Source organism: Salvia splendens, chromosome 1 (genome assembly GCF_004379255.2).
Source record: "Salvia splendens isolate huo1 chromosome 1, SspV2, whole genome shotgun sequence".
NCBI classification, from domain to species: Eukaryota; Viridiplantae; Streptophyta; class Magnoliopsida; order Lamiales; family Lamiaceae; genus Salvia; species Salvia splendens.
In genome coordinates, this window is record NC_056032.1 from 37,057,117 (window position 1) to 37,084,817 (window position 27,701).

The 27,701-nt window shown below is 38.6% G+C and overlaps 2 protein-coding genes and 1 pseudogene across 3 annotated transcripts; 2 read left to right on the forward strand and 1 right to left on the reverse strand.

Annotated features, from left to right (window-relative positions):
• Positions 1 to 3,664: 3,664 nt before the first annotated feature.
• On the forward strand, positions 3,665 to 6,092 carry LOC121799530 (probable protein phosphatase 2C 34). 2 transcript variants are annotated; one of them, XM_042198930.1, is made up of 6 exons: positions 3,665 to 3,835; positions 4,425 to 4,706; positions 4,794 to 5,102; positions 5,218 to 5,335; positions 5,417 to 5,640; positions 5,733 to 6,092. In XM_042198930.1, exons 2-6 carry the CDS (start codon positions 4,458 to 4,460, stop codon positions 5,955 to 5,957), a joined length of 1,125 nt encoding a protein of 374 aa, XP_042054864.1. In that variant the 5' UTR covers positions 3,665 to 3,835; positions 4,425 to 4,457; the 3' UTR covers positions 5,958 to 6,092. The 2 variants fall into 2 exon arrangements, with proteins under 2 accessions (XP_042054864.1, XP_042054873.1); XM_042198939.1 differs by lacking the exon at positions 3,665 to 3,835 and adding an exon at positions 3,862 to 4,181.
• A 339-nt stretch (positions 6,093 to 6,431) lies between these two features.
• On the reverse strand, positions 6,432 to 16,545 carry LOC121749101 (phospholipase D zeta 1-like). Its single transcript, XM_042143708.1, has 20 exons — positions 16,202 to 16,545; positions 15,280 to 15,381; positions 15,018 to 15,133; positions 14,791 to 14,929; positions 14,091 to 14,255; positions 13,411 to 13,584; positions 12,570 to 12,812; positions 12,371 to 12,487; positions 11,673 to 11,812; positions 11,392 to 11,541; positions 10,623 to 10,779; positions 10,087 to 10,551; positions 9,806 to 9,916; positions 8,816 to 8,962; positions 8,541 to 8,738; positions 8,234 to 8,335; positions 7,651 to 7,782; positions 7,353 to 7,418; positions 6,962 to 7,023; positions 6,432 to 6,874 (listed from the first exon to the last, which is right to left on the reverse strand). Exons 1-20 carry the CDS (start codon positions 16,403 to 16,405, stop codon positions 6,622 to 6,624), a joined length of 3,243 nt encoding a protein of 1,080 aa, XP_041999642.1. The 5' UTR covers positions 16,406 to 16,545; the 3' UTR covers positions 6,432 to 6,621.
• Positions 16,546 to 24,626: 8,081 nt separating this feature from the next.
• On the forward strand, positions 24,627 to 27,562 carry LOC121799543 (annotated as a pseudogene).
• Positions 27,563 to 27,701: the final 139 nt, after the last annotated feature.

The window sequence follows — 27,701 nt, forward strand, 5'->3', positions numbered from 1 at the left end:
AAAACGAGACTCATATTCGCGGATGGAGGGAGTACCATTTTTTTCAGTTCCCTCGTTATTTAATAATTCGAACACAAAATATATCCAAAATACATAATTAAATAACCTAAATAATTCAATCCTGTTTTACTTTATCAATCTTATACTGTATCTCATCACCCATCAAATCAAACACCCCAAATTCATAAAATCGTTCTTCATTTATGGACAAAAAAGGAAATAATAAAGTTTAGGTAGTAAGGCCTTCCACATCCCTGTCTCAATACCGTCTCATCTCTTAATTATTCATGGGTCACATTGTACTTTTTACCCCATCTCTTAATTAAGAGATGATTTTTTTAAAAAAAATTATTTATTGCGTCAGCATGACGACGCCCACTCGCGGGTCGGCTAGTGGGCGTCACGACTCGCGCCAGAGCTCGCAGCTGCAACGAGGCGGAAGGACACGCGATGCGACGGGAGGGCTGCATCGCTATCTCGTTGCTGGCTCGTCTTGCCGAGACGAGTCCGAGCCCGCATCGAGATGGCGATGCAGATGCTGTATGATTGTTCGTATTTCCCCCTTTCCCTTTTTTGGAGCTGATGACATAGCTATTTTATTCATTATGAACATATTTTTCATTTACATCATATACACAATATTAATAAAAATAAGTTTTAATCGGAGAATTTTAAAATAATTATTGCAATTGAAAAAATAGAACAAAAATATAGCATTACTACATGTAATGATATATATCTACATGAGGGAAAGTAATTAATGAGTCACAAGAAAAAGTACGAGGCATTATCCATTGGTTTGGTTTCTCTACTTTGTATTTGCGCATTAGGGCATCCGCAATGGGCGGACCATCGGCACGCCTGATGGCGCACATCGTCCGCGCCATCCATCGTCTGCACCCATTGCGGGTGCGCGCCATAGGGCGCGGATGATAGTCGCGCCCTATACTTCGGTCGCGGAGGATAGCGCGGACGATGGTCATTGTCCGCGCCATCGTCCGCCCCATTGCGGCTGTCGCGGACGATGGCCGCGGATGATGGCCATCGTCCGCGCCATCGTCCGCCCCATTGTGGAGGCCGCGGTTTCGTTTTTTTATAAATACCGTTCATTTGTAACATTTCATTTCACTCGATTTCATTTTCGAAACTTACATTTACATAATTACTACGAAATGGATTCAAGCCCCAATAGTCATACGTTTAGCGCAGGGGCGCATTGGCCAGGTACAGAACCCGACGATTATCGTTCGTTCGACACCAACACCCATTACGACCCCGATTTCAGTACGGAATCGTATGGGTTGTCTGACATGGAGCCGTCTCCGCACCGCCCAACCGCAGCGGCCGATCCCGACCCCGCCGCGACCGCTTCTGCCCCAGCCAGAAAGAAGCGGAACCGGCAGCGGGCGCAGAAGTTGCCGCCTTCCGGTGATTGCGATGAGTACGCCCCCAGCCGTACGAACTACAACGACGACGAAACTCTCACCTTGGCCCGGTGTTGGGTAGATATATCGGAAGATCCGATATTCGCGAACAACCAGCGACAGATCGCGTACTGGGAACGCATCGCGGACCTCTACAATTCGGTCAAGCCGCCGACCGCGTACAAGCGCAAGCGTGAGCAACTCCGCAAGCACTGGGATCAAGTCAAGAAGCAAGTGAACTTGTACGCGGCGGAGTTCGAGAAGTTCACGCGGTCACAGGGGAGCGGCGAGAGCTTGAGCGACGTGCGCGCTAAAGCGCTGTTGTCGTACCGGTCGATGTACGGCGACTTCAAGCACGAGGCCATCTGGGCGCTCTTGAGGGACAAGCAGAAGTTCCAAGGTGGAATTCTGCACACTAGTGCGCCGAAGAGGACGAAGACCACTGAAGCTGGTGATTACACGAGCAGCGGCAGCGACAACCACCCGGTTGACCTCAACCGGACGTACGTGGATGAAGGGAGTTCCGGCACACCGGTGTCCTTCCGGCGTCCTCCCGGCGTCAAGGCTGCGAAGGCCAAGGGGAAGGCGACCGCGACCTCATCGTCGACCGCTGCAACCCAAGCTCCGGTCCCGGTAGAGCTCCCGACCGAGACGGCCACCGCGTTTGAGTCGTTAGCAACAGTGTCGATGGCAAGGACGATGTTGCAGACGCACAGGGCCCTCAAGAAGTGTACCGACCCCGACGAAGCCGAATATCTCTGGGCGTTACTCGATGAGCTGCGTCGGAAGTTGGGAATTGGTCCGACTTAGTTTTTTTTTATTAGTTCAATGATGTAACTTTTTTTTATTAAAACTTCGTCGTTTGTTATTTGAAAACAGTTAAATTAATTAAACAAAACAATAAAATGATGATGTGGCGCGCTATAGGGCGCGTCTTAGGGCGCCCCACTGCAGGTGGGGAGGTAGGAGGATAAAAATGCTGACGTGGCGCGCCTTAGGGCGCCCCATTGCTAATGCTCTTGTGCAATTAGAACTGAAATTATTATGGATAGGCAAAATTCAAAAAGGCAACGTTTTTTATAAGTCGCGTGGGAATTAACCGTACCGAAATTGAATGGCAACGCGGTGGATGCGTCGTTTTCTGGTGCGCCGCCCCACATGTGATTGTTGGGTGTGTGCTACGTGTCTTCTTCTAAGTGGGTGTGGCGTTTAAGGTATGGGCTCTACTACCCTGCTCCACAATTTCATCACACCGCCCATGCCTCAAAGTTGTTAACAATTTTAAACATATAATTGAACCGGTTTATCCAAGATTTTAGTCTACTAACACAATCTTACCATACTAGTTCTAGTACTTGTTTTAAGCTTGAAATTCATAAGAGCTTAGTTGAGTAACTAAGATTATTTTGAGATCGTATCTTTCATGGTTGTAAATTGTAACTCACTTACTAGCAAATGGCAAACAACATCATAATCATGTGTTAATAATAAAAATGTCTTAATTCCTAAGTTGTTTATGAAAAATGTCCTACATAATAAAAAAATATTAAATATCCTAATTAAAGTGCATGTTTTGTTGGAAATTATTTTACACAAAAATTATGATCTCATTCTCATTGATGATGATGAGTATGACTTCAATCATATTGGTGGAAATAACGCCTTCATACAAAGTACAGCAATTTGTGCTCATCTCATCGCCACCATTTGTTTTGTTTCTTTAATTCCAAATAAGTCTACTATCGGAGACTAAGAGCATGCGCAGCGTCGCCACCGCCGTCCGCGCCACGGCTGCTGGCACGGGCGCCATCCGCCGCCGCTGCGCTCGCGTCGCTGGCACGGCGCTGCTCGATGTATCGAGCACGTCCGTGCCAGCGGACGCACACGTGGCGCGCTCCCATTCGTCAAGCGGACCTATCATCATCGCTTGATTGAGGAGAGGCGAATGGCGCTTGGCGGGACGTTAGCGACTCTTTCATAGGTTAAAAGTAAATAATTTATAAAGAAAATTCATTGTTTTTTTCATATGCAAAATTCAAAGGCAATGCAAGAAGGGATTAATAGATTCCAAGTAAATAATTTGTAGAGAAAATTCATTGTTTTTCTATATGCAAAATTCAAGGGCTTAATAGTCAGTGGTTGAAACAGCCGTTAGAAGAAACAGTTAATTGAAGTGATGGTGAAATATTTTTAACGCGTACACACTCATTGCAGCATCGTATGGTAGTAATAGTTCTACATATGTGTGCGTCTTTGTTTTCTTCTCCTCTCCCATCGCATTCAAATAAGCCATGGATTTCGATCCTTCCCCACTCTCTCCATTTCTCACTTCCACCGCTCCGGATTCCCTTCTTTTCCGGCGCTCCACCTCATCTCTCCGCCCACTTATTCTTGCTATCTGAACATTCAAGGTGTTTAATTTTTCTCATTTTAACGTTTCTGTTTTGGGTTTTTCCTTTTCTTTTGGTCGGTTGAAGATTGGCTGGAAAGCAAAACAATTTTGGAGAGACTTCCTTAAATTTGATGTCACATGTTTATGCTTGTCATTAGTCTTTTGTCCAAATCAGATTTGAGCTAATGTAATTTGATCATGGTGGGAATCTTCTTACAAAAGAGTAGTGAGGAAAAGGGGTTTTACTTTCTTAAATTCATGTTGATTGTCTTTGTGTGCTGAGAATATTTGGGATCTTCTCTATTGATGTCCATTTGTTTGACATCTTCTGACATGGTGACACAGTCATGATGTTGGAATTCCATGTAAGAATTCAGATCAATCTGCTTTTTCCCAGCCAGTTTTTATAATCCATTCTTGCTAGTTTCATCTTTTTGTGTATATTATACCTTAATTTGGTTCCAACCCCAACTTTCTGAGTCAGACTACATCTTAGTTTTATTGCAACTTGCATAAGATTCATTCGATCATGTGCTTGTTCAGCCTAATATATATAGTGATTGAAAATGAACTTGGATTTGTATGCTCAAAGTGTTGTTCTTGTTTAGGTTGTGAGCTAAAGCATATCTGTGGGAGGGGATATGGGGCATTTCTCTTCGATGTTCAATGGTCTGGCGAGGTCAATTTCTTCGATAAAGAAAACGAAGAATTTGGAGGATAACGGTGATGGGAAAGAGGCCATTAAAGCTATGGCGAAGGATGCCAAGAAAAATGAGTTGATACTGAGGTCATCAGGGGTTGTGAATGTTGATGGATCCAACAACTTGGCCTCTGTTTACTCAAAGAGGGGTGAGAAAGGTGTGAATCAAGATTGCTGTATTGTTTGGGAGGTATGCTTTCTTTTTTATGTGATGGGATGAGCCTAGTTAGTTTCCCTTTCTGTGAATTTTGAGTTAACATAAAATTCTGTTGTTTAGGAATTTGGGTGTCAAGAAGACATGATCTTCTGTGGGATATTCGACGGGCATGGTCAGTGGGGGCATTTTGTGGCGAAGAATGTTAGAGACTCGATGCCTTCGTCTCTTCTCTGCAACTGGCAAGAAACACTTGTTGAGGCTGCAGTTGATCCTGATTTCGATTTGGGGGGTCAGAAGAAGCTCCAGAGCTTCAATATATGGAAGCATTCTTATCTGAAGACGTGTGCGGCAATTGATCAGGCGCTGGAGCACCACCGCAAGATTGATGCATTCAACAGCGGCACCACAGCATTGACAATTGTTAGAGAGGTACATACACACTAATGGTGTATCTTCTTTACTGAAATTGCTTTGAGGCATGTACACTCTAACATAATATACTAATAACATGATTTGATTTGAAAATGGCTATGGTTTTGACCAGGGAGACAATGTGTTCTTAGCAAACGTGGGAGACTCGCGTGCTGTGTTGGGTACGCCCAGTGATAATGGGGATATGGTGGCAGTGCAGCTTACCATGGATTTCAAGCCTAACCTACCTCGTGAGTCTCTCTTTCTTTCTTTTTGCTATATCTGGCTTTGGCAGTGTGAGAAGGGTAATAATGAATTGGGTGTGTGCGCAGAGGAGGCGGAGCGAATAACACAGTGCAACGGGAGAGTTTACAGCCTGGATGAAGAGCCAGGGGTTCATAGAGTGTGGCTGCCACATGAAGACTCCCCGGGGCTAGCAATGTCTCGGGCTTTCGGGGACTACTGCATCAAGAACTTCGGCGTCATTTCTGTGCCTCAAGTCATCCACAGACATATAACAAGTAAAGACCAGTTTGTAGTGCTGGCCACAGATGGGGTATGTGTTCAAGTGCAAGCTATATATGTTTTTATGAGTCTTGTTTTGTGGCATTTCTTGATGTATTAGTTTTTTTCTTTTTCTGTTTACAGGTTTGGGATGTTGTATCGAATGAAGAAGCAGTGCAGATTGTGTGGGAGTGTCCGGAGCGGGGAAAAGCTGCAAAGCGGCTGGTGGAGCGGGCGGCTGATGGGTGGAGGAAGAAGAGAAGGGGAATAGCTATGGATGATATATCAGCAATTGTACTGTTTTTTCATTCATCTTCTTCTTCTTCTTCTCCTCCTCACCAATTTGAACTTGTACCTAAGCTCAACTGAATTTAATACTCTTGGCTACTGAGCTGTACCAAAAAGTTGGGGATGATCAGTGCCACATCAAGAGATTCCCGTTTAGTTATAATCGGATCCTTAATTTAAGAATATGAATGCCATCTTAGATAGCAAAATTTGCAATGTCTCGTGTACATGCATGATTTAGATTGTTTTTCAAAATAAATGTGTAGTACTAAATATAGAATAATTTTTTAATTTTAATTAAATTCAATGTCGGCAATGCTACCTACCCAATAGTAACTCGAAGTAAATGACACGTATATAAGAAATTGTTCCTCTTTAAGTAAAGTCGTGATGCTGACACATAATTGGTCGTTAAAAGCTGGCTAATACTAATAGGAGATAAAAGCCGCCGGAAACACTCAAACCACACATCTTTTGGATGCTTGTTATGCAATATATATGATGAGGATGACCAAAGTTTGACATTACGAAAAGATCACAAGATAGACTATAAGATGAATATAATCTGAAACCGATCGAGTGTGTTTATGTATGCAATGATGAAAATAGAATATATTGACATGATGTTTCTACCTAAAATGGACCAAATATGATCCCTTGCTTCAGCGGTGAACACTCGGAATCAAGATTCATGTTTACTTACACTTTGTACATAAGTCTTCAACAAATATATTCATCTATACATTCAGTGGAATACCTGTGGTGAAGCGTAGAACTCACCCTCGATAAACATTGGTCTCAGGTCATCTTCTTGCCTCATGAACTCCAGTGGGAAGGAAACAAGTTGTCCTCTCACTCTTTCTAGCTTCATCTCTGGATCTATCATCATCACTTTCCCATTTTCATGATATTCAAGTTTCTCAGGTGCCACTCCTAAGTCAATTGTTGTGTGCCTAAGCTTCTGTTTCCAGTGGTTCATACTTTGTCTCAGAGCGGATCTAAAATGAATGGCAACAGTCGTTGATTACAATTATGAATTTACGTAAAAGAGAAACAACAATATATGTAGCTTTAGAGTATGGCACCTGGAGTGGATCGTGTCATTGGGGATGCAAGAGAATACATCATGATAGATCTTTGTATTCGACTGTCAAAGAAAATGAATTAGAGGAAAACTGAGTGATAAAATGAATGCTTCAACTCCAAAAGACAGGCAGCATGTTTTAGTAAATTTTGGCGAAAATGATTGTCTATCAGACTTGCTAAAACTATACAGAGGTAAACAAATAGCAACAGTGAGGAAAGTATCATATATTGTTAGCCAGCCTAGTTCTAAGATTAAACCTAGTATCTCTATGTTTTGGCAGATACATAAGCATATATGTTTGATACCTACATAATTGTGCATGAATACACAGTGTAGTACTAGAAACCTTTTTGAATATACAGTGTAGTACTAGAAACCTTTTTGCTCACCTCCGCTATTTCTAACCAGAAATCTTTGTATGTTGTGTCAGCTATGGGGTCTTTTATTTTAGCCACCTGGAATCGAGACACAAAAAATAGCACTGCAAGTGAATTTAGCACTATAAATAATAAAGCAAGATAACGCGTGGGATGTCAAAAGATAGGGTTGGTTAGAAATATAGATGATTAAAACTGAATAAGAAGCCATCTAATCATACGCGTATGCCTCTTGACTCTTCTAAAGAAACTAGATTCCAAGTCAATTATCTTAAAACATATCTTCAATGATACTTATGATTAGGCTCACCTCTTCAGCGTTTAGACCAAGATGCTCAGTCCACAAGGAAAGTCTAAGGCTAAAAGAAAACTTTCCAGCCTTCCATGGGCTCCCATCCATGGATGAATCAACAAACTCTTTATCTTCTAAGAAGATAGCAATCTGGATAACAAATCATGACCACGTACTTTAATATGGAAAAGGAATCTAAGATAAAGGAAATATGCATGTTATGATCTTCAAACTTAGATCTAGACAAGAAAAATCAAGGGAAAGAAAACAAAAGGGAGCAAGATCATGGATAAGAAAATGTAGAGTATAAAAATAAAAAAGGAACTCAATAACAATTAACCAAAACTTGTTATCAGCCATCTATTTTATTGTGCTATTGTAACTATGATTGTATACATTTTATCAGTTACACATACTTGAATCCATGCATGTCAAGCTTACATTACAATGAAATGTCATTGTCATGAGTGCAGTTGAGGACTTTATGTGAAACCAAAAGATAAGCACTACTGAAGTTGCCACATGTTTATAGTTTTAGGTTCCAGAAAACATCAATATTCCTATGGCAATTTGATTACTGAACAATGGGGAACACACACACCTCTGAGTCTCTTGAACCCAGTAAACTGCGATCATTGATATTGGACGACCCAATCAAAGCACGGCGATCGTCTACTATCATAACTTTGCTGTGGACATAAACCTGTTAAAGAAAGACAAGTCTCAGAATAGGTAGATCAAGAAGCATTACATGGCTAGGACTGGCCATGTCAGAACTAACTGGCCACGAGGGAATGGGATTGCTACGTTCATGTATGGCGATTGGAATATCGTACTAATCAAGGAAAAGTGCTAACTGCATTTAGATGAGAAGGATAACAAATGAAATTAGCCCAAAATATATTTACCTGACTGGTAACCAGAGGACCACTACCAAAGAGTCTGCCATAGTTTCTTAAACCAAAGAAAGATATGAAATTATGCATCAAGGGGCCAAGTTCTGAGCTAAGTTTTTGTAATATTGAACTTTCTGCTCTGCAAATAGTACGATACTGCCAATGCATTATTGCTCTAACAGTAGCGGCACCTCCATCATCCACACCACCCTATTTAACGAATAGTTACTCAGAGAGATATAGTAAACGACATTGAAATGGAAGCTTTCTGTTCAGAAGGAAAGTACCTGAAACCCAGGTAAGAGTGGGAGGACGATTATGACTCTGAAGCACTTTTTTTCTTTGTGGGCCCGCATTATGCGGTTATACAGAGATTCAAGCACACGGTTTTGTATAACTTCATCTTCTGCAAGGCCTGATATAAAAAATTGATTCTGGAAGTAGACAAGGAACAAATTTGGCATATTACTTCTTGCAAAGTTCATGTTTCATTTTGCATGTTTCAGTTTAACACTATATAAAAGGAATGTAAGATCACAACATTTTTTTTGCAGACGTACAAAAGATGAGTCCTCATTCTATAATTTTAAACCATGTATGACTGAAAACAGAAACATATTAGTGCAGAAGGAGCCGTGACACCTATTTTAGTACTAGCATTTATGTTAACCTCAAATAAACTTGAATCGTGATTTTGGCTGAAGGCTTAACTTATCAATCTTCACTGACCTTATAATGCAGAAAACTGCATAAATTGCAGCCATTCTCCCATTTTTTTTACCATTACTCTTGGGACAAAGAGGTTACTGCAACTCTGCTAATACAGTTGTATTCTTAGAGGCTGATAAAGCTTATAGTATAATAGTAGGTCATTGCAGAAGAAATCAAGTTCAAATAATGAGATGTCTAGCATGGACTCTCTTTGTGAATTTTTGAGGACATTTGGAAATTGGAATTTCATATTCATGAAAGATAATGAAGATACACACGAATCACATCTAGTCCATATCTTGTCTCATATGAGAAACAAAAATCAACAGACCTGAAATTGAAGAATATCTTTTAAATCTCAACTTGGTGGAAAATTTACTGAACTAAGTGCCAGGATGATGACCATATTTTTATGTTAAAAAAATGAGAAATTTCTTTCTACTTAAATATGTAATCACATGGCCATCTAAAATGCAGTTTCCTGTTGGCGCAATTTAAAAGTTTATAATGTTAGAAGAAGCGTACAGAGTTATCGGTCCTAAGAAATGAAGACACATAAAGTTCACCTCAATGTATATGAAGTGCTCTGCATCCTCAATGAGAGCACAATAAGCTCTATGAATGCTGTCTTCAGTTTGATTTGTCCCGGCGGACCACTGGCTCACACTTCTGACAACCTATACCAATGAAATATACAACTCAGTGGAAACTTCTGCAGCTAATGAATCCACCTCAGTATTTTGAGGAACCCACAATTATTTTTCAAAGCTGGGAGTCTCATGTCTGATAACTGCAAAACAGATACCTATTTCAATAAGATATATTTCCACTGGTAATAATAACAAACCTGGCAGCGGCAAAAACTACGTGGACCAACTTGTGTTACTTCATTGGCTGATTTGAATTGGATTCGTTGCTGATCTGAGGTTGTCTCCACTGCTGTTGCATTTTTTATACAGGCAGCGTCATAGTTATCGAAGAAACTAAATCCTGTGTCTTGGTAGGAAAACGAGCTGTTTCTACTATGACTAATATTCTCAGTTGAAGTATATCTACTTGAGTTGAGGTCATTCCATCCATTTCCCATGACAGGAGACTCTGGACCATTCGCTTCATGTGGCAAAAGTAGTGGGATGTCATCAGGTGGTGCTTCTGAGGAAAATGAATTTTTCCTACTCAATCCCTCTGGTTCAACTTCAGAGATTTTCCTGTTAATGTCTATAGCATTGCTTTTTCCCATGTAGTGTGGTAAAACCATCTGATTTTGCGGTATAAGTAAAGGTATTTTCTCTTCATTTGGTGCTTTACTCCTCTGGTTTGATGGGGGAAATATATTAGTAACTGAACATTTTTTTAGTTTACACCAGAAGCATGGAGGCTAACCTTTGCATGGTTCCAGCGCTGAACAAAATGTCTAGCAATATCCCTGCAAGGAGGGCCCCATACGGCGCAATGAACATCATGCCATGGCATCCGGGGGTATTTTTCTCTATCCAGTTCATCTTTTAGTGTATCCTCCCATGAATTTGGCTCTGATTCTCTGCACATCCCATGTAAAGTTTCAAAATCAAAAGCCCATGGAGCGGTAAACATTGGTAACAAAAAATTACTTGAAAATAGGAAATAGATACCAACAGGTTTACACCTCTTAGTCACTAATTTTCTTGTCAGCATTCAAGTCCCATAGTTTTCGCAGTTTATCATGTTATGTGGGAATCTTCTGTAATAGCACACGAACAAAGGCTATTATGGTTTAGAACTTTACTGGCAAAACAAATGCTTTTAATGTATTTCATGATTTTCATCCATTGGATGCTTCTTTATAGATGGGGTAAGGTGGAAAAGCAAAAGCAACATGATTTAGTGTTATAAGCTTTGCTAACTAAAATCCTATATACAAGCAATAAAAGAAAGCCAATGGCAAACTGAATAAAAAATCGGCTATTCGGCTTGTAATAATCTTTACTTATCAACTATAGCCAAAGAAGAACTAATGGGCAGAATATTTAGGTATGTAACCAGTAAAAATCTAGATCTTGTTACAACCAAATTCTTGGACAAATATGAGCATTTTAAAGAAGCCACACACTTAGCCAGTACTTACTTTCTGAATACATGTATGATATATGTTTCATATTACAAGATGATTTACCTGGGATTGTAGTAGTCTTTCCCAGGCCATAGCAAAGGAGGCAAATCACTTATTTTGTGTTCAGTGGTGTCAAATCGGCCAAAGCATAAATCTAGCCCTCCAATATAACATATCTTGTTATCCACAATAACAAGCTTTTCATGATGAGACCTGCACGAACCATTATTTACTTCTTGAAACGAGATTTTAAAGCTTCTTGGAAAGTCTGAATGAACTTCTCAAAAACCATAAAAAAGGTTCTTTTATTTCTCTAGTATAGGATTTTTGAAGCAACAACCTACCATAAGTAGACGCCAGTTGACAAATGATCAGGGTACCGTAGAACTTTGACATTTTCGTGAATGCTAAGAAGCTTTCTCTTACTAAATAAGCTATTAATTTTTAAAGCAAGAGAAACTTCCTTGTAGAGAAGAATGTATATCTGCACAGTATTATATATAAAGAATTCAGAGAAGAACTATTATTATTGAAATAGAAACAAACAAACTTCAGTGTATCTTTGCTTTCACAGCTATATACAAGAAAATGGTGAACCAGGACCTTGAGGTGACAATCAGAATGGTAACAGCTATGCTTTCTAGTTAAGGGAGTATAAATTTCCATGTACATTCATATTTTGCATCAGTCAAGATCGTGTATTCAGCACTTCAATTAATTTTATAGGCTGTCAGTTAACGTTAACCAGTAAAATCAAAGTGAAGTTGCATGCATCTTCATTGTGCCTTAGTTTTCATGAAAAAACTCAATTCTGGTCTGCATTTAAATGATAATTTTAAAGTTCCAGATCACATATCTGTACAAACAACATTAATATTTACCGGAATTGGACATTTGGAACAAAGATCAAGAACTAAACAAATGAATGATTGCTAAGTAGTAGTTGACATGCTTAACAAGATGAGAGTAGGTGAAAGAAACAGAGTGTTATTAAAATGTATCATTTTAATTGCCCTCTTGGGTCTGAATACTTAAATTGTACCTGAACCCCTTCCTTTGCTTTAGCCTCAAGTAAAATATCAAGCCGGGAGGAGCTGTTGTTGTGATATGGCCGTCTTAAGTACAATTCTGGGCAAAGCCACCATCCGGTTATATATATCTGCAAACTTATTTTGGCTAGTTTAGATATTTGAATGGCCAAAAATGGTGAGACAATTAAATGAAATGTCTGGAAACTTAACCTGGGTTCTAGCTCGCTCTATGGATGAAGCAATTGATTCAAATGCTCCTTTTCCATCTATGAACCATTGAGCTAGGCTTCCATCTTCTGCTAGTCCTCGAGTAGGAGCGAATGAATTAAAACGGTGAGGATGACACCAACCATCAGAACTCTTTGACTCGACGGCATTAATTGCAGATATCCACTCTTGAACTTTAGCGTTGCTTGTTGTCCTTATCTTTATGCTTCTATTCCCACTACAAACCTGTTCACCATTTAAACCAAGTAGATTGAGTAAGTTGCTTTCTAATTAAATTAATTCAAGTTTTGCAAGAAATGAAAAACTGAATGCTGAAACTTACAACCATGTTGACTCTGCTTCACAAATTATACAACCATAGACCATAAAGGCAGCTTTAAGCTTCAAGCATATCAATGGGTATATAAGAAAGGGTATTCTATTGTTCAACTTTTGCCTCAAAGAATCCCCAAATTAAAGTTATAGATTGATTATATAGGCCACCATTTTCAAATATTCAAAAAGAGCATATTCGGGATTGAGTATAACAAGAACTGATTTCATTCTGATTCGGTCTTCATTCATACTTCGACTAAGTCCTACTGTATGAGGTACCTATATGCTGCATCCTTCCTATTTGATAAGCTGAAAATCATGTGCCATTTCTTTTACCAGTTTCTTGCTGATCGGTGAACTATGTAAACCATAGATAAATTGAATATCCCAAAGCCTAGAAAAAAATTTAACTGGGGTATCTACAGATATAAGCTAGAGAAAGAGTTATTTAGTGTCAAAATTTTCATCTACTAAGCTTAGCAAAATAGGATGTGTAAAAGAAGCTGACCTTAAATGCATGACGCAAAAGATTTCGTTCCTTTGACAGTTTCGCCAAGTGCACTTCATCATCTCCTTTCTTATTTGAATCCGGCAGGACATCGAAGACAACTATGTCTAAGAGTTTGGTATCAAAATGATTTCCAAGGAAAGCCAGGCATCCCGGTTTGAGAACAAGCCAAACCTAAACTCAGGTAATTCGAGATCAAATTATTCAGAATTGACCGCCTCCACCCCCACCCCTCCCCCAACACACCAAAAGAAACCAAAACAATAACTCAAAAAAGTTATCCACACGATATCATCTGAAAACCAGAAATGGAACATCCATTAATATATCTTGCTATGTTTTTTGCATAAACTTTATAGCCAGTTACCTACTTATTTTTGGGTTTTAACAATCATTGAAAGATTTCTAATCATTAACTTAAAGAATAACAGATCATTTCCTCTAAAACATTTGTAACTGACAACATTGTGATTGAGTTATCTTGCATTTCCCCAGCTCCCAGTCTCATACTCTCACAACTTTTCATGTTGCAAGATCATGGTAAATTTAAACCTAAGGTTGGCTTATGAGAGGAAGTGCAATTGATTTGAAGAAATCAAGCGTAATTTTCATTCTTAAATGTGGTACTGTGTAATCGCCACTTAAGACAGAACATGAAACACTTGTTCCAGATCACGTACTTTTTTCCAATTTCTGCCACAACAACAAGAACATAGCCAAGATCCTGGGCATGTATCGTTCTCTGAAGACCCGTCCAAATGCTTAACCAACACATAACCTTCCTTCAACTTTGGACCATACTCCTCTGAAAAAGATAACCTAGACACCTCCAAGAACTTGCACACCTGGAATATAAAAGAAAACAAGTCCAAGGTCAGAATCATTTGTTATTGCATGTAGGATCACATATCACATGGAAGTATCTAAAGATGTCCCCGAAAGACCAAAGGCAAATCCAAGTAACTTTTTGACTGGCATTAGTTCAGAACATGTTCATATGATACGCTATGCAAGCAAACTACAATAAAGATCCAAAAAAAAATGTGCTCATAAACTTCACAAATGTAACTGTTGTAGCATAGGACGCTGATTCAGCTATTTTCATTAGAATGGCAACCAAGTATTAATTCTCAAATCCTTTCACAGTGTTGGAAATGATTGATTTCATTTAGGAAGGGCCAAATTTGACAAAATTAATAGCTGCTTTCTATATGAACTTTAAGAAGTACAGTATGAAGGTTAATGGTTATAAAAAAGATTACGATCTTAGAGTGAACAATTAATAAAACTGAAGGAATAGATTTGAATTTCCTAGTTTTTTTTTCTGATTAGGAAGTGTCATATATAGTAAAGGAGATTAACTTAGTTTTCACTTTTCACCTCTCGTGAATTAACAATGTCCAAGTTTCCCAGAAAATGATTCAGGTAACCTTGCATTGCAGCTTTTCCTTTGTCTGAAATCTGTTGCTTACCGATGGCCGGCCGAATAACTGAAAGAGCGGCTCTTGATGGAACATTTCTGCCCAAGAAAATACCGTGAAGATGAATAAAGGAAATGTATAATACTTCTAAATCAAAAGTGCAAGAAAAAAAAAACCTTTCACCACCTGTTCCTAAAACTTTCGTCATGATATATTGGCAAAGCTCCATTATCGGGGTCATCCTCATCATGCAACACAGTTGCATGATCTCCTACTCCTATGTTATGCAGAAGTTCCTTAACCTATTTTAGGAAACACAAGTTGCGACAAAGATCAGCAAAAACCATGCAGGTCACTACAAAGGACTGCTTCAAAATTATGAAATTGAATTGCAAAAATGTAAAACCGGACATGTCATTCATGAAGAGATATGGAAGAGAAAGAGAACCTGCTCCTGCTTCTCATGAAATTCTTCGATTAATGCACGCTTCTTTAGTGAAAGGTGTAAATAAATTACTTGAGAAGCCTTTTTCCACAATTGCCACTTGAACTGTCAAGGAAATTTTAGTTAACATTAAGCGTATGTAATCATATTATGCACATCATATGAAGAAAATCAAAATACAGCTTTAAACAATATAAAGAGTGTACAAGTAAAAAGAATGAAAAGTACACAGCATGGCAAAATAGAAGTGTGCCGTGTGAAAATGCATGGTGATTTACTTCATTATGCAAATCAGACCAAATAGTCTAAATACTGAAGAAAGCACAATAACTCCGCAAAATGCATTATACTCTAAACTGGAAAAATGAAAACCATCCTGAGGCCCAAATTAGCATACTAGCCAAACTAGGTACAACATAATTAGGCACAATAGCATTAATCATTTCAATTCTGTCAGGTTACAGAGTTCCAGTAGCATCTGAGTTTGTATCTGGAAAAATCAACTTGTCTTGAACTCCACTTACATTTAAAAACAGAGCAGCCTAAGTACTTATGTTCTACTGAAAGCTCCTACTATTATTTTCCCTCGCCTAGTCAGCCAAGACCCCAGGTCCATTCCACCCCAGTCCAAAGAAATTCCACGCAAAAGTAAATTTTCCAAAAAAAGGAAAATCCAATTGGAACTGCTAACCAATTAATCCATCCAAACCTTCAACTACAACATTCCAACTAAACAAACACTAAATATGGAATTAAAATCTGATTACATCCAAATCAACAGACACTGAAGTCAGAAACCCAAATTGGGGATTAATTCACCTACGCAGTTATCACGGATAAGCAACTATACATCTAATTGCATACATATACAACATGCCCGTAACAAAATTAAAAAACACAATACGCGCATGCACACGCAGGGTACCTGCTTGTACTGGAGCTCAATGTTGTAGGACAATAGCAATGGCGTGATGTCGCTGGCATCGGGACGCGATACCGATACTACAGTCGCCGTCGGCAACTCATCGAAAATCCAGGAGGAGGAGGCCGCGTCGCCGCTGTAGAATAGCGAGTGAGACGAGGAGAAGGCGGACCGATCGTAGCTGGAAATCAGTCTCTCCGTCGACATTGCGGAACCTACCAGGAATCACCAAATATTCGTTTGTGCATGCTCTTTTTCGCTCTATGAGTTTTGACAATATGAGAAGAAAATAAACCTTTTTCTATATTCTAAACTGAAATTAAATATCGTATTTTTGGCGGCCGAAGAGAGGCTGCATCTGATTTTCGTGAACTGTGTGCTTCTATAATGCCACGTGCACAATACCAGTCGTGACAATTAGTATTGGGAATTTACTCTAGTATTTTTTTCATAAGAATAAATATTTTTATTAGATATTAAGCATTACTATTTGGAATAAACTTTTTTTAGAACGCAATAAATACAAACATAAGACTACAAAAATTACAAACATTAATATAAATGAAACAACTTAAACTTGTTAACAGCTCTGATTCCACCTAAACATAAGATTAATTGAAAATCATAGGGGTAGTTTGGTAATATTAAGTAGAATGGAGAGATGAAATGGATCTGGCAAGTTGGAGCATCATTGATACGAATATCCAAGTGCGGGGGTTGCCCCATGCGAATATGCTACGCAATATATACTTACTCCCTCCGTCTCAAGGAAGAAGACTTATTTTTTGGGAGGCATATGATTTTATATAATTTTATTTTGTGTGTTAAGTGAAAGAGAAAATAAAATAGAAATAAATGTATTTTATTTTTGGTAATGAGTCATCTTGACGGGAACCAAAAAAAAAAAGGAAAACGGGTCAGTATTTTTTTTCTTGCACGGATCAACGAATATCTTCTTTTGTCCAAAATCCAAATACATAGTATGGCTGAGTTTATACGATAATTCTTTTCTTATCAAAAAACAAACTAATAACCTAACGTATCTTTCAAATATTTAGATTTGACCAATTTCTCTCAAAATTCAACATTTAAAGAAACTGGCTAGCAATGTCCAAATAACATTTCATAAGTCCGAACGACTATGTTGCTTGTTGGGTTACTCCATTTCCATTGATTTTTTACTTTTATTTTAATTTTATAAACATATAATTACTTGCAAGGAATAGTTGCTAATTCGATCTTGGGGGAGATAAGCATATTGCTTAGATTATTAAACTTTCATTGAGTTAAATCTATTTTGAACAATAAAAAAAAATCCAAAAGATAAATTAGTCAAGTACATAATACACCCAATGTAACGACTTTCCAGTGCTCTTTGTCTGGATTACTCGTGTAACGACTCAACTTGTTCACGGCACAAGCAATGTCAGGTCGAGTGCAATTAGTCAAGTACATAATACACCCAATGACCCGTGCATATTCTTCTTGTGCAACGGGTTCGCCTGTGTTTTTGCTCAAGTGAACGTCGAGTTCAATTGGAGTCTTAACCGGCGCGCCATCATAGGCCTTGAATTTCTTCAATATTTTCTCAACATAGTGAAATTGTGTTAAGATGATTCCATCATATGTTCTTAGAATTTTCATTCTAAGAATTACATCGGTTAGACCCATGTCTTTCATGTCAAAGTTTATCTTTAACATGGCTTTCGTCTCGTTAATCACTTGAATGTTACTACCCATGACTAACATGTCATCAACGTAAAGACACATTATAACATATCTGTTATCAGTGTTCTTAATATAGACACATTTGTCGCATTCGTTGATTTTAAACCCATTTGATAACATCACATTATCAAATTTCAATTGTCATTGCAACGACGCTGGTTTCAATCCATATATGGACTTTACTAGTTTGCATACCTTTTTCTCTTGTCCAGTTACTACAAACCCTTCAGGTTGTTCCATATAGATTTCATCTTCTAATTCACTATTTAGAAACGCAGTCTTAACATACATTTGATGAATCTCAAGATTGTGCAGTGCAGCAATCGCGAGAAGCACTCGGATAGATGTAATCCTCGTTACAGGTGAATAGGTATCGAAGAAGTCATGTCCTTCCTTTTGTTTAAAATACTTTACCACCAGTCGGGCTTTATATTTATCCACTGTTCCATCAGCCTTAAATTTCCTTTTAATTACCCATTTGCACCCTAAAGGTTTAGCACCTTCGGGTAGATCAACCAACACCCAAGTGTGGTTTAGCAAAATTGAGTCAATTTCGCTTTGAACAGCTTCTCTCCAATTTAACTCGTCTGGGCTAGCAAATGCTACTTTTATTGATGTTGGTTCTTCATCCAACATAAAAAGCAATATAGTCAGGACCAAATATTTTTGGTGTTCTGACTCTACTACCACGTCTTAGTACTGCATCACTTGGATCAGGCCTTGCTCGCTTTCGCGATTGAGGTTCTTCATCCACTGATTTAGAACTAGTGGCTTCATCTTCAATTCTCGTCTCAGAATTGGTTGTGACTTGTGACCTCTTCTTTGTCTTTGCAAGGAAATATATTTTCAAGAAATACGGCATTCCTTGACTCGATTGTTGTTCCTACTGTTATAGTCGATATTTCAGACTTGTGAACAACAAATATATATGCACTACAGTTAAGTGCATATCCAATGAAGATACAATGAACTATTTTAGGGCCAATTGTAACTTCCTTGGGCGGGGGAACCATTACCTTCGCCAAACACCCTCACACTTTGAGAGATTTGTAGGATGGTTTCCTTCCTTTCCATAACTCATAAGGAGTGATGTCCTTTCCTTTGAGTGAGATTTTGTTCAGGATATAGTTGGCTGTCATGATATCCTCCCCCACATGTTATGGGGTAATCCTGAACTAAGTAGCAGCGCATTCATCATCTCTTTTAGAGTTCGATTTTTGCGTTCTGCAACACCATTAGATTGTGGTGAATATGGAGCAGTTGTTTGATGAATTATACCACTTGAGTTGCATAACTCCTCAAACGGGGCTACATATTCGCCTCCTCTATCACTTCGAATCACTTTGATTTTACAACCAAGTTGATTCTCAACTTCGTTCTTATAATTTTTGAACGCTTCAATTGTTTCATCTTTACTTCGTAAAAGATAAACATAGCAATATCTTGTGCAATCATCAATAAAAGTGATAAAGTACTCTTTACCACCTTTAGTTTGCACCAACTTTAAATCACATACATCCGTGTAAATTAATTCAAGGGGTTTTGTTTTCCGTTCAACTGAGTGAAACGGTAACTTAGCCATTTTTGCTCCAAGACAAATGATTTGTCTTGGGTATTCACTTCATTTGCCTTTAATAAATCTAAATTTACTAATCTTTTAATGGCGTTTTGATTTACATGTCCCAATCTACAATGCCACAAATTTGAACATTCAGTCAAGTAAGAGGAAGTAGATGCTTTATTATTATTAGCCAATGGCTTAGGGACAAGGCGTGTAGCCACACTAAGCTTGAAAAGTCCATTGGTTACATAACCTTTTCCGAGGGACTTTCCAAACTTATACAATGCAAACCTATCAGACTCAAATACAAGTTTAAACCCCTTATTAACTAGTATTGATCCTGACACTAGGTTCTTGCAGATGTCCAGGACATGCAGCACATCCTTCAAAGTGATTGAGACGTCGGACGTCATCATGAGGATCACATTTTCAATGCCGAGGACTTCGGACGATGCTTGATTCCCCATATTGATCTTCCTCCTTTCAACAGCAGTGTAGGAGACAAACTTGTTTTTGTCTGAGCAGACATGAGCAGCAGCGCCGGTGTCAATGTACCAGTCACCCTTGTTATCAACAAAGGTTCACTTCTTCGGTGACCACAGCAACGAGGTCACTTTCATCCCAGTCCTTGAACTCCTTCTCAACGACGTGGGCAGCCGGCTTCTTCTTCTTGCTGCGGCAGTCTTTGGCAAAGTGGCCAGGTTTGCAACATTTGTAGCAGTCGCCTTCAAATTTTCTTGCAGGCTGCTTTCCCTTTCCCTTGTCCTTCTCATTGGGACGACTTGGGTCAGGGCGTTTGTTGGAGGGACCGTCCCGCTCCAACAGGTTGGCTTTGACTTCAAGTGAGCCATAGCCCTTAGCCTTTTGATCAATTTTGCACACGTCTGCTTCAATGCGCAGTTTCACAATCAAGTCTTCAAGTGTCATCCTCTTTCGCTTGTGCTTGAGGTAGCTCTTGAAGTCCTTCCAACTAGGAGGAAGTTTCTCAATGATTGTGCACCTTGTGAAGTTGTCGGGCAAGGTCATCCCTTCAGCCACAAGTGCGTGGATGAGCATTTGGAACTCTTGAACTTGTTCCATGACGGGTCGAGAGTCCACCATTTTGTAGCCCAAAAATTTGGCTACTACAAAATTTTCAGTACCTGCATTATCTATGTTATACTTCTTTTCTAGACTTTCCCACATCTCTTTCGATGTGGTTACAACGTAGTATACATTGTACAAACTATCATCTAAAACACTTAGAATGAAATTTTTACAAAGATAATCTCCCTTCCGCGAAGCTTCATAGTCTACCATGACCTCGATCCTTGTGTCTTGATCACTTGGCGCGGACGGCTCATTTTCCGTGAGGAAGCTCGCGACGCCCAATTTTTTAAGTAAAACAACATCTTTTGGTGCCACATTTTGAAGTCAGATCCTCCAAATTTTGGTGGCTTCTCGGCAGGTGGCATCATTCTTGGTGCCAAAGGTGCCGCACTTGGTCTATGAAAGGAACCAATCCCGTTACCCCAGAAGGAGCCAACATTTTGGTTGGGCATAGAGCCCCCACCATGCATATTGGGCATAGTGCCCGCCATGCTCGTACCGGCCCCGAAGGAACCAGCATCCGTGTGAGACCCTAAGGCCCCAGCACTCGATCCAATAAAGGATCCGATGGAACCACTAAAAGTGGAGCCAACCGATCCACTCGAGGTGGATCCGCCAGTGGGCCCAAAGGGGTTGATAAACTCCCAAGGGGTTGTTGATGAAGATGGAATGAACCCGGGGGTTGGCATCATCGAGGGAATCGACGACGTGTTGACCGGTGCAGTGGACGACATGGTGGATGGAGTTGCAGCGGTGGTGGTAGCAGTGACTGTGTTGGCTTCAGTCGACATCTCCAACAAAGGTATTTAAAATTTCAAAAGTTTTAGTTTCAGTTAAGTCCAAATTCCTTCAAAAGCAAGTTATATCTCGTCTTGCGATTGTTGGTTTTCTAGATTACAAGAGATAAATACTAGTAGAGCGTAATACAACCCAAAAGAAGGAATAAAGAAAAGTAAACTAAAATGAAATTATAAAGAAGAATTTGAAACAATAAACCGTAAAATAGTGGAAATAAGCCGAGTCGAGGAGGCCTCTTTCCGCAAGACGAGATACGCCCCGGTAGTGCTCTCGAATTAGCGTGTAGTCCCCAAAGTTAAAACGGCTTACGTCTCTGATGAAGCAACACCGCAATCAACAGAGCTCAAGCGAACTAGATTAAGGTGAGGGCAGGGCTTCGACAGAAGAACAATGCAAGAGAGGGATAGAGATTATGCTTTGTATGCTTGTGAATGGTGTTGAGAATGCAAGAGTATGCTTGCCTATTTATAGGCCAAGTCCAATGCATGTGGAGGTAGAGTCAAAGCACCCATTAAGGCAAATTGTAACTGCCGGCGGTTACAAACGTTACACCATCAATCATGGAGCATGAACCTGGACGGATGAACCTAGACACCTCTCACGTAGTTGTTCATTCTAGAGATGTATTTGGACGACCCGATCAATGTGCACGCATTCTACGAAGCTTTCTCCGTATGCTCATTTGCCACATTGTTTTGTCTACGTGTCCAAAATAGATAAATTAAATAATTAATTTCATATCTCCATATATTGTGACATATTTTAATATATTATTTTTCACTCATCGGGAATCAGTGTAGAGAAAGTGAATATACCACAATCATATACTCGAAGCGTAGATCGATTATAAATTATTTAATTATTTCAAAATTAAATAATCCGTCACTTGTACGACCCGGTCCAATTGCGTTAACCGGACCACGATTCCAACACGAACCTTGTTATCGTGTGATGCATCAAATGTGATTATACACATTCCACTGAGCCAATCAAACACAATTATATTTTAGCTTGTTGGTCGGTACAGAAAGCCCGACGCATTATTATTTTGTTCTACAACATCATTTTTGGAGTAATCTATTAGATCACAATTTAAAATTCAGTTCATATTAATATATGATGTATATTCACAACCACCTTGTATAGTTGCAGTGGTGAAGCCAAAATTTTAATGTTGGGGACACAACTTACTCTTCATGGTTGAGAGATATTTTTTGTTTCTTCATCGCCTAAAATTGATGCGACCTAGGTGGGGACTACGAGAAATATGGATAATATGTGCGAAATAACTTTAAAATTAAATTTACTAATAATATTTATAAGATACATTAATGTATCTCTTAGAATTTTATGGAAAAAAATCTTAGGACAAAACTAAATAAAGGAACCTTGTAAAGTTAAAACAAACAATAAATATAAAAAAATTTAACATTGCGAAACTAAAAATTGCAATCTACCAAATTAAGGGCGCTTATGGGAATCGACTGAGGAAGGGAGTAATCAACCACCTGCACTATCTATGAGTCATTGACTTAAGGATACATGTATGTATAATATAGTAAACACTGAAACTGGTGGGGGACCATGGGCCACCTTCGCCACTGTATAGTTGTATATATTGAACTATAATTCAGTTCATATTAATATATGATGTATATTCACAAGCACATTATATAGTTGTATATATTGAACTATTGAAGGTATCATTAAATTTCAGTGATCGTAACTTTTGAATGGCTTTGAAATAATGGACTTAAAAACCTGGCCTTTGTTTTGTGAAAGAACATTTTCAGGCCCAATTCTGTATGCATATACAGCCCGATATCAATTACTTCTATGTAACTGCGGGCCTGTCATAAGGAATTTATATTACGTTCGGTGCAGAAATCTGGTGAATTTATTTTCTTAAACAATTTTGTTCATTGTTAAAATAAGATAAATGGGTACAAATGCCGTTATTTCAAAGGAATAATTTTTTTTGAGATAATATACCTTTCTTCGTGCCATAAAATAATACTAAATATTTTCATTTTTTTATCCTTTAAAATTAAACAGTTCTAAATTAGAAAAATTTTAAAACACATTTTTACAAATCTACTCGAATAAATCCTAGAGTATATTGCCTTTAACTTTCAAAATAGTTTGAGTTTTTTCGTGAACTTGCATGAAAAGTCATGAACTTTATCGAATTGTGTAAATTTTCCATCCGACCCTACCCGATAGATTTCCAGCACAAACTTATCCTACGTGGCACACCGGAGGCGTGACTTGGCAAATGACAAATTTGTAGTTCAATTCGAATTGTGGAATTAATGCTACTTTTATGCTGAATTCGATTTGTATGCTGAATTCGATTTTGTGGAATTCAATTAGTATCTTTATGTCTCTTTGTATGTTAAATTCGATTTTGTAGAATTCGATTTGTATGTTTTCATTTGTCAAGTCACTCCGCCAGCGCGCCACATATGATAAGTTTGTGTCGGAAATCTATTGGTCGGGTCAGATGGAAAATTTGCACAGTCCAGTAAAATTCATGACTTTTTATGCAATATTTAAAGTTCACGGGGAAAACCAAAAGTTCACATAAAAAATCAAACTATTTTGAAAGTTCATGACTTTACATGCAATTTGCCATAAATATTAATAATACAAACTTACTAAAAAAAATTGTTTTCCTACATAGGGCTGACAATTTTTAGCACGACACGATAACACGACACGAACCCGCACGAAATTAATGGGTATGTGTCGAAGCTTATTGGGGTTCGTGTCCTTATCATGTCGACACGATAACGACACAAAAATTTCGTGTCGTGTTCGTGTTACACGTTAAGAAATAATAGTATAATATTATTATTATTTTATTTATTTTAAAATTTAAATTAGGTTTAGTCTAATGGAACACTTAGTATTAGTATAGTGTCGTATTCGTGTTACACGTTGAGAAATAATATTAATATAGTGTCGTTATTGTGTCGTGTCATATATGTTGTTACCGTGTCGTGTTGACCCGAAGTGGTCCGTGTCGTTAATGAGTTCGTGTCGTGTTCGTGTCTGAGGGTAGCAGGTTGTGTTCGTATTCGTGTTCGTGTTTAGAGTTTTCTTAACGGGTCGTGTTCGTGTTCGTATTTGTTGTTATCGTGTCGGGTCGTTATCGTGTCGACACGACAACGACAACGACACGCACGATTTGCCACCCCTAAATATATATATGCGGATACCTGTATAGTTTAGCGCGATGCTTATCCTGGTTCTCTGCTGCTCACTGAAATTCCCTCTCACAATTCATACAATGGCGGCAACCCACAGCATAAAATTCTCGATTCCAAACCCGATTTGCTTGTTGTCTTCCTCATCCCCACCTCCATTTTCAGCAAAACTCCCAAACAATAACGTCTCTAATTTTTTCGGCGCCAGTCTTTCTAGAATTACCAGCTACCAAAATTCGGCACCAACTCTGTCAAGAAGGCTCGTCTTGACCTCAGTTGCTGGGATCTGGGACGCCTTAACCGGCGGCGGCTCCGCTCGTGAAGCTGTCGCCGCTGTTCGCCGAGGAATGCTTCTATTCAGACAGGTAGAATCGCAAAATTATGACGTAATTGCACTTTTTCCTCTCTCTCTCGTTGTGGAAGTTAAGATTTCTATTATGTGAAGGGTGATGTTCAAGGTTCCATGGTTGAGTTTGACAAGGCTATTGACCTCGATCCTCGTCAGAAAGCAAGTAAGCCTTTGGAACTCGACCGTACAGAAACCTTCTCACTTATTGATTGTATGTGCTTCTCTGAGTTGTTTCTATTTCACTAAAATTTGAGTAATTCGCATTGGGTTAATTGAATGTATACAGTAGGCTTTAACCACTTTGAAGATAATGTTGATTTAAATATGTGGATGAGTAATGCTTTATGATCATTCTACAGTATTTTGCTGTTGTTGAGTGATTAATAAGATGAAATTATTTGCTTGGATATCAGATCTTTGGCAGAGAGGATTGTCGCTATACTATCTTGATAGGTACTTATATTTCTATTGTTACGATTTTTTGGAGTTATTATGATGTTATTTTGGTCTTAAGTTAACATTGGTGTCTAGATTCTGTCTCCTTCCATCAGATTTGAAGAGGGTAAATTACTAGGTAAATTACACTGACACTGAAGAGTCAATATGGTGCTTTCTTTGTGAAGCTCAGTTGTATGGTGTTGATGAACCTAGAAGACGATTTTTAGAGGTAAATTACTAGGCAGTGCCTTGCAAATTATGGATACCGGATATGTGATTAAGATTTTGATCTACTTGATATCGCTTTGTTTTGTACCTCTTTTGTTTGAAACTCCAAGCTAAACTTATGAGATGATACATAGCTTGCAATTGAGATTTTTGTTAAGAATGTACGCTGTATAAAGATATTAGAAAATATGGAGCCAACTCTAAGAATTTATCATCTTTCTCTGGTGCTGCTATGTAAAAAGATGATCATAGACATCTCAATTGCTCATTTTCTGCATTCAGGTTGGTATAGATCCCCAGCCTGTCATGAGAGAAGCTTACCGCATGTTCAAAGATGGCGGGGACCCAGAAAAGGTGGTTTATGTGAATTCTTATATGATACTTTTATAGTTCACTAAGCCATTTCGTCAACAGCATACTGCAACATTTCTTTGCCTAGTGTTCGTGAAGTTTGATTTAGTTGCAAATTGCTTCTTGCTTCTTAAATGCATTTAGTAGGTAATAAAAAAGTTAGGTGTTGGAGAGGAGAATTATTCAATACTTAATACATAGGCCCCTTATTCCTTAATGATTTAGTACATACAATAAATCCTTCTTCCAATGTATACTCGTTGAATAATTAGCTGTGCAAGTGCTACATGTCCTTCTTCACAACGGCATCTAAAACGTATGATATAGGTCCCAACCTTGGCTATTTATTTCTTGGATTCTTGCATGATCCCTTATACATAGTGACTGGTTTTCTCTTTCCAGCTTGTTGCAGCATTTTCAAGTGGCCGGGAGAGCGAATATTTCTATGCTTCTTTATATGCCGGCCTTTATTATGAATCTGAGGTATTGCTAATATGTCTTCTTTTTACTCGAGAAGTCAGACATCAATAACCATCCTTAAGAGCATCTATTAGTCATTACTCATTACCACTCATCTTGGTTAAGAGTTATATATGTGGAAGTTATTTTAGTGGAACTTGTATTAACATAAGTGGATAACTGATAGTTAAAAAAACTACACAAGAGGTTTAATCTGTGTGTGGACCAATAAGGATTGTAAGTTACATATAGCCACCCCAATTATATGTCAGTAATGGCCATATACTAGTATTTACTTCGGCCGTCTGCAGTGAGGAACCATAGTTTATAGTGCTCAAATTGGAGACTGATTGGCAATTGAAACACCATGTGATATTTTATTCATGCGAACCTGACTATCATCTGTGAATGCAGAAGAAAAGTGATGAAGCTAAACACCACCTAGTTGCTGCATGTAAATCTTCTTACGGTTCAAGGTAAGTTGTGGGTGTTTTTCTAGTTAGCAAAACCCTGTATGCATTTAATCTTAACAGTGGGTAATCCGACTCCCAGGTCTGACGACTACATGGCATCGCTCGCCAAGGTTCATTGTGCTTGCCGAAATTGGGCACTCACTTGGAAGGTCACCTCTCTTCCGCTAAGATTTATATACTCATTTTATTTGTTTTTCGTTATTTCAACAAATAACTAGACTTCTACTCCTCATAAAACGAGAAAACAAACTTGATTAGTGGTCTGTTCGACTCTGTGTATCTTTCTATCAAGCACAGCAGATGCCACTTAAATCTATTTTTACTCCCTTTTTAACGTGGTCTCACTGGCCATATCTGGAGATTTCTCTGCATATTCTGCATGAACTAAATCAAGCCCCGATGAAAGTGATTCTCGATCATCATAACTTTTGTTATCCTGCAGAATAAGAGGAGTGCCCATCGCTTGATCCTGTAGTATTTCTCTCAGCAATTTGTTTCCCTTCGTCAAAGAGGCCAACTCTGGATTACGCGATTCAGTGTTTCATTTTATTCTTATTTACTAGCTGAAAATAGTGCGTCAAAAGTAAGGAAAACGATAGCAAAGAAAGCACGTTCCCCCTCTCTATTGCTATCTGCATAACCAAATCCAGTTATCCATAATGAGAATGATTTTTATTCTGATGTCTTTTGTCTTCCTGTATTTTTCATGATCTTTTTGCTGTAAATAGAGTTCTTGAACTTTGGTTTGTATAAACCAAGTTCATGTACTTTTATTTACTTAATAAGTTTATAATTCCGAAATTTTTTTCTCTGTTATAAA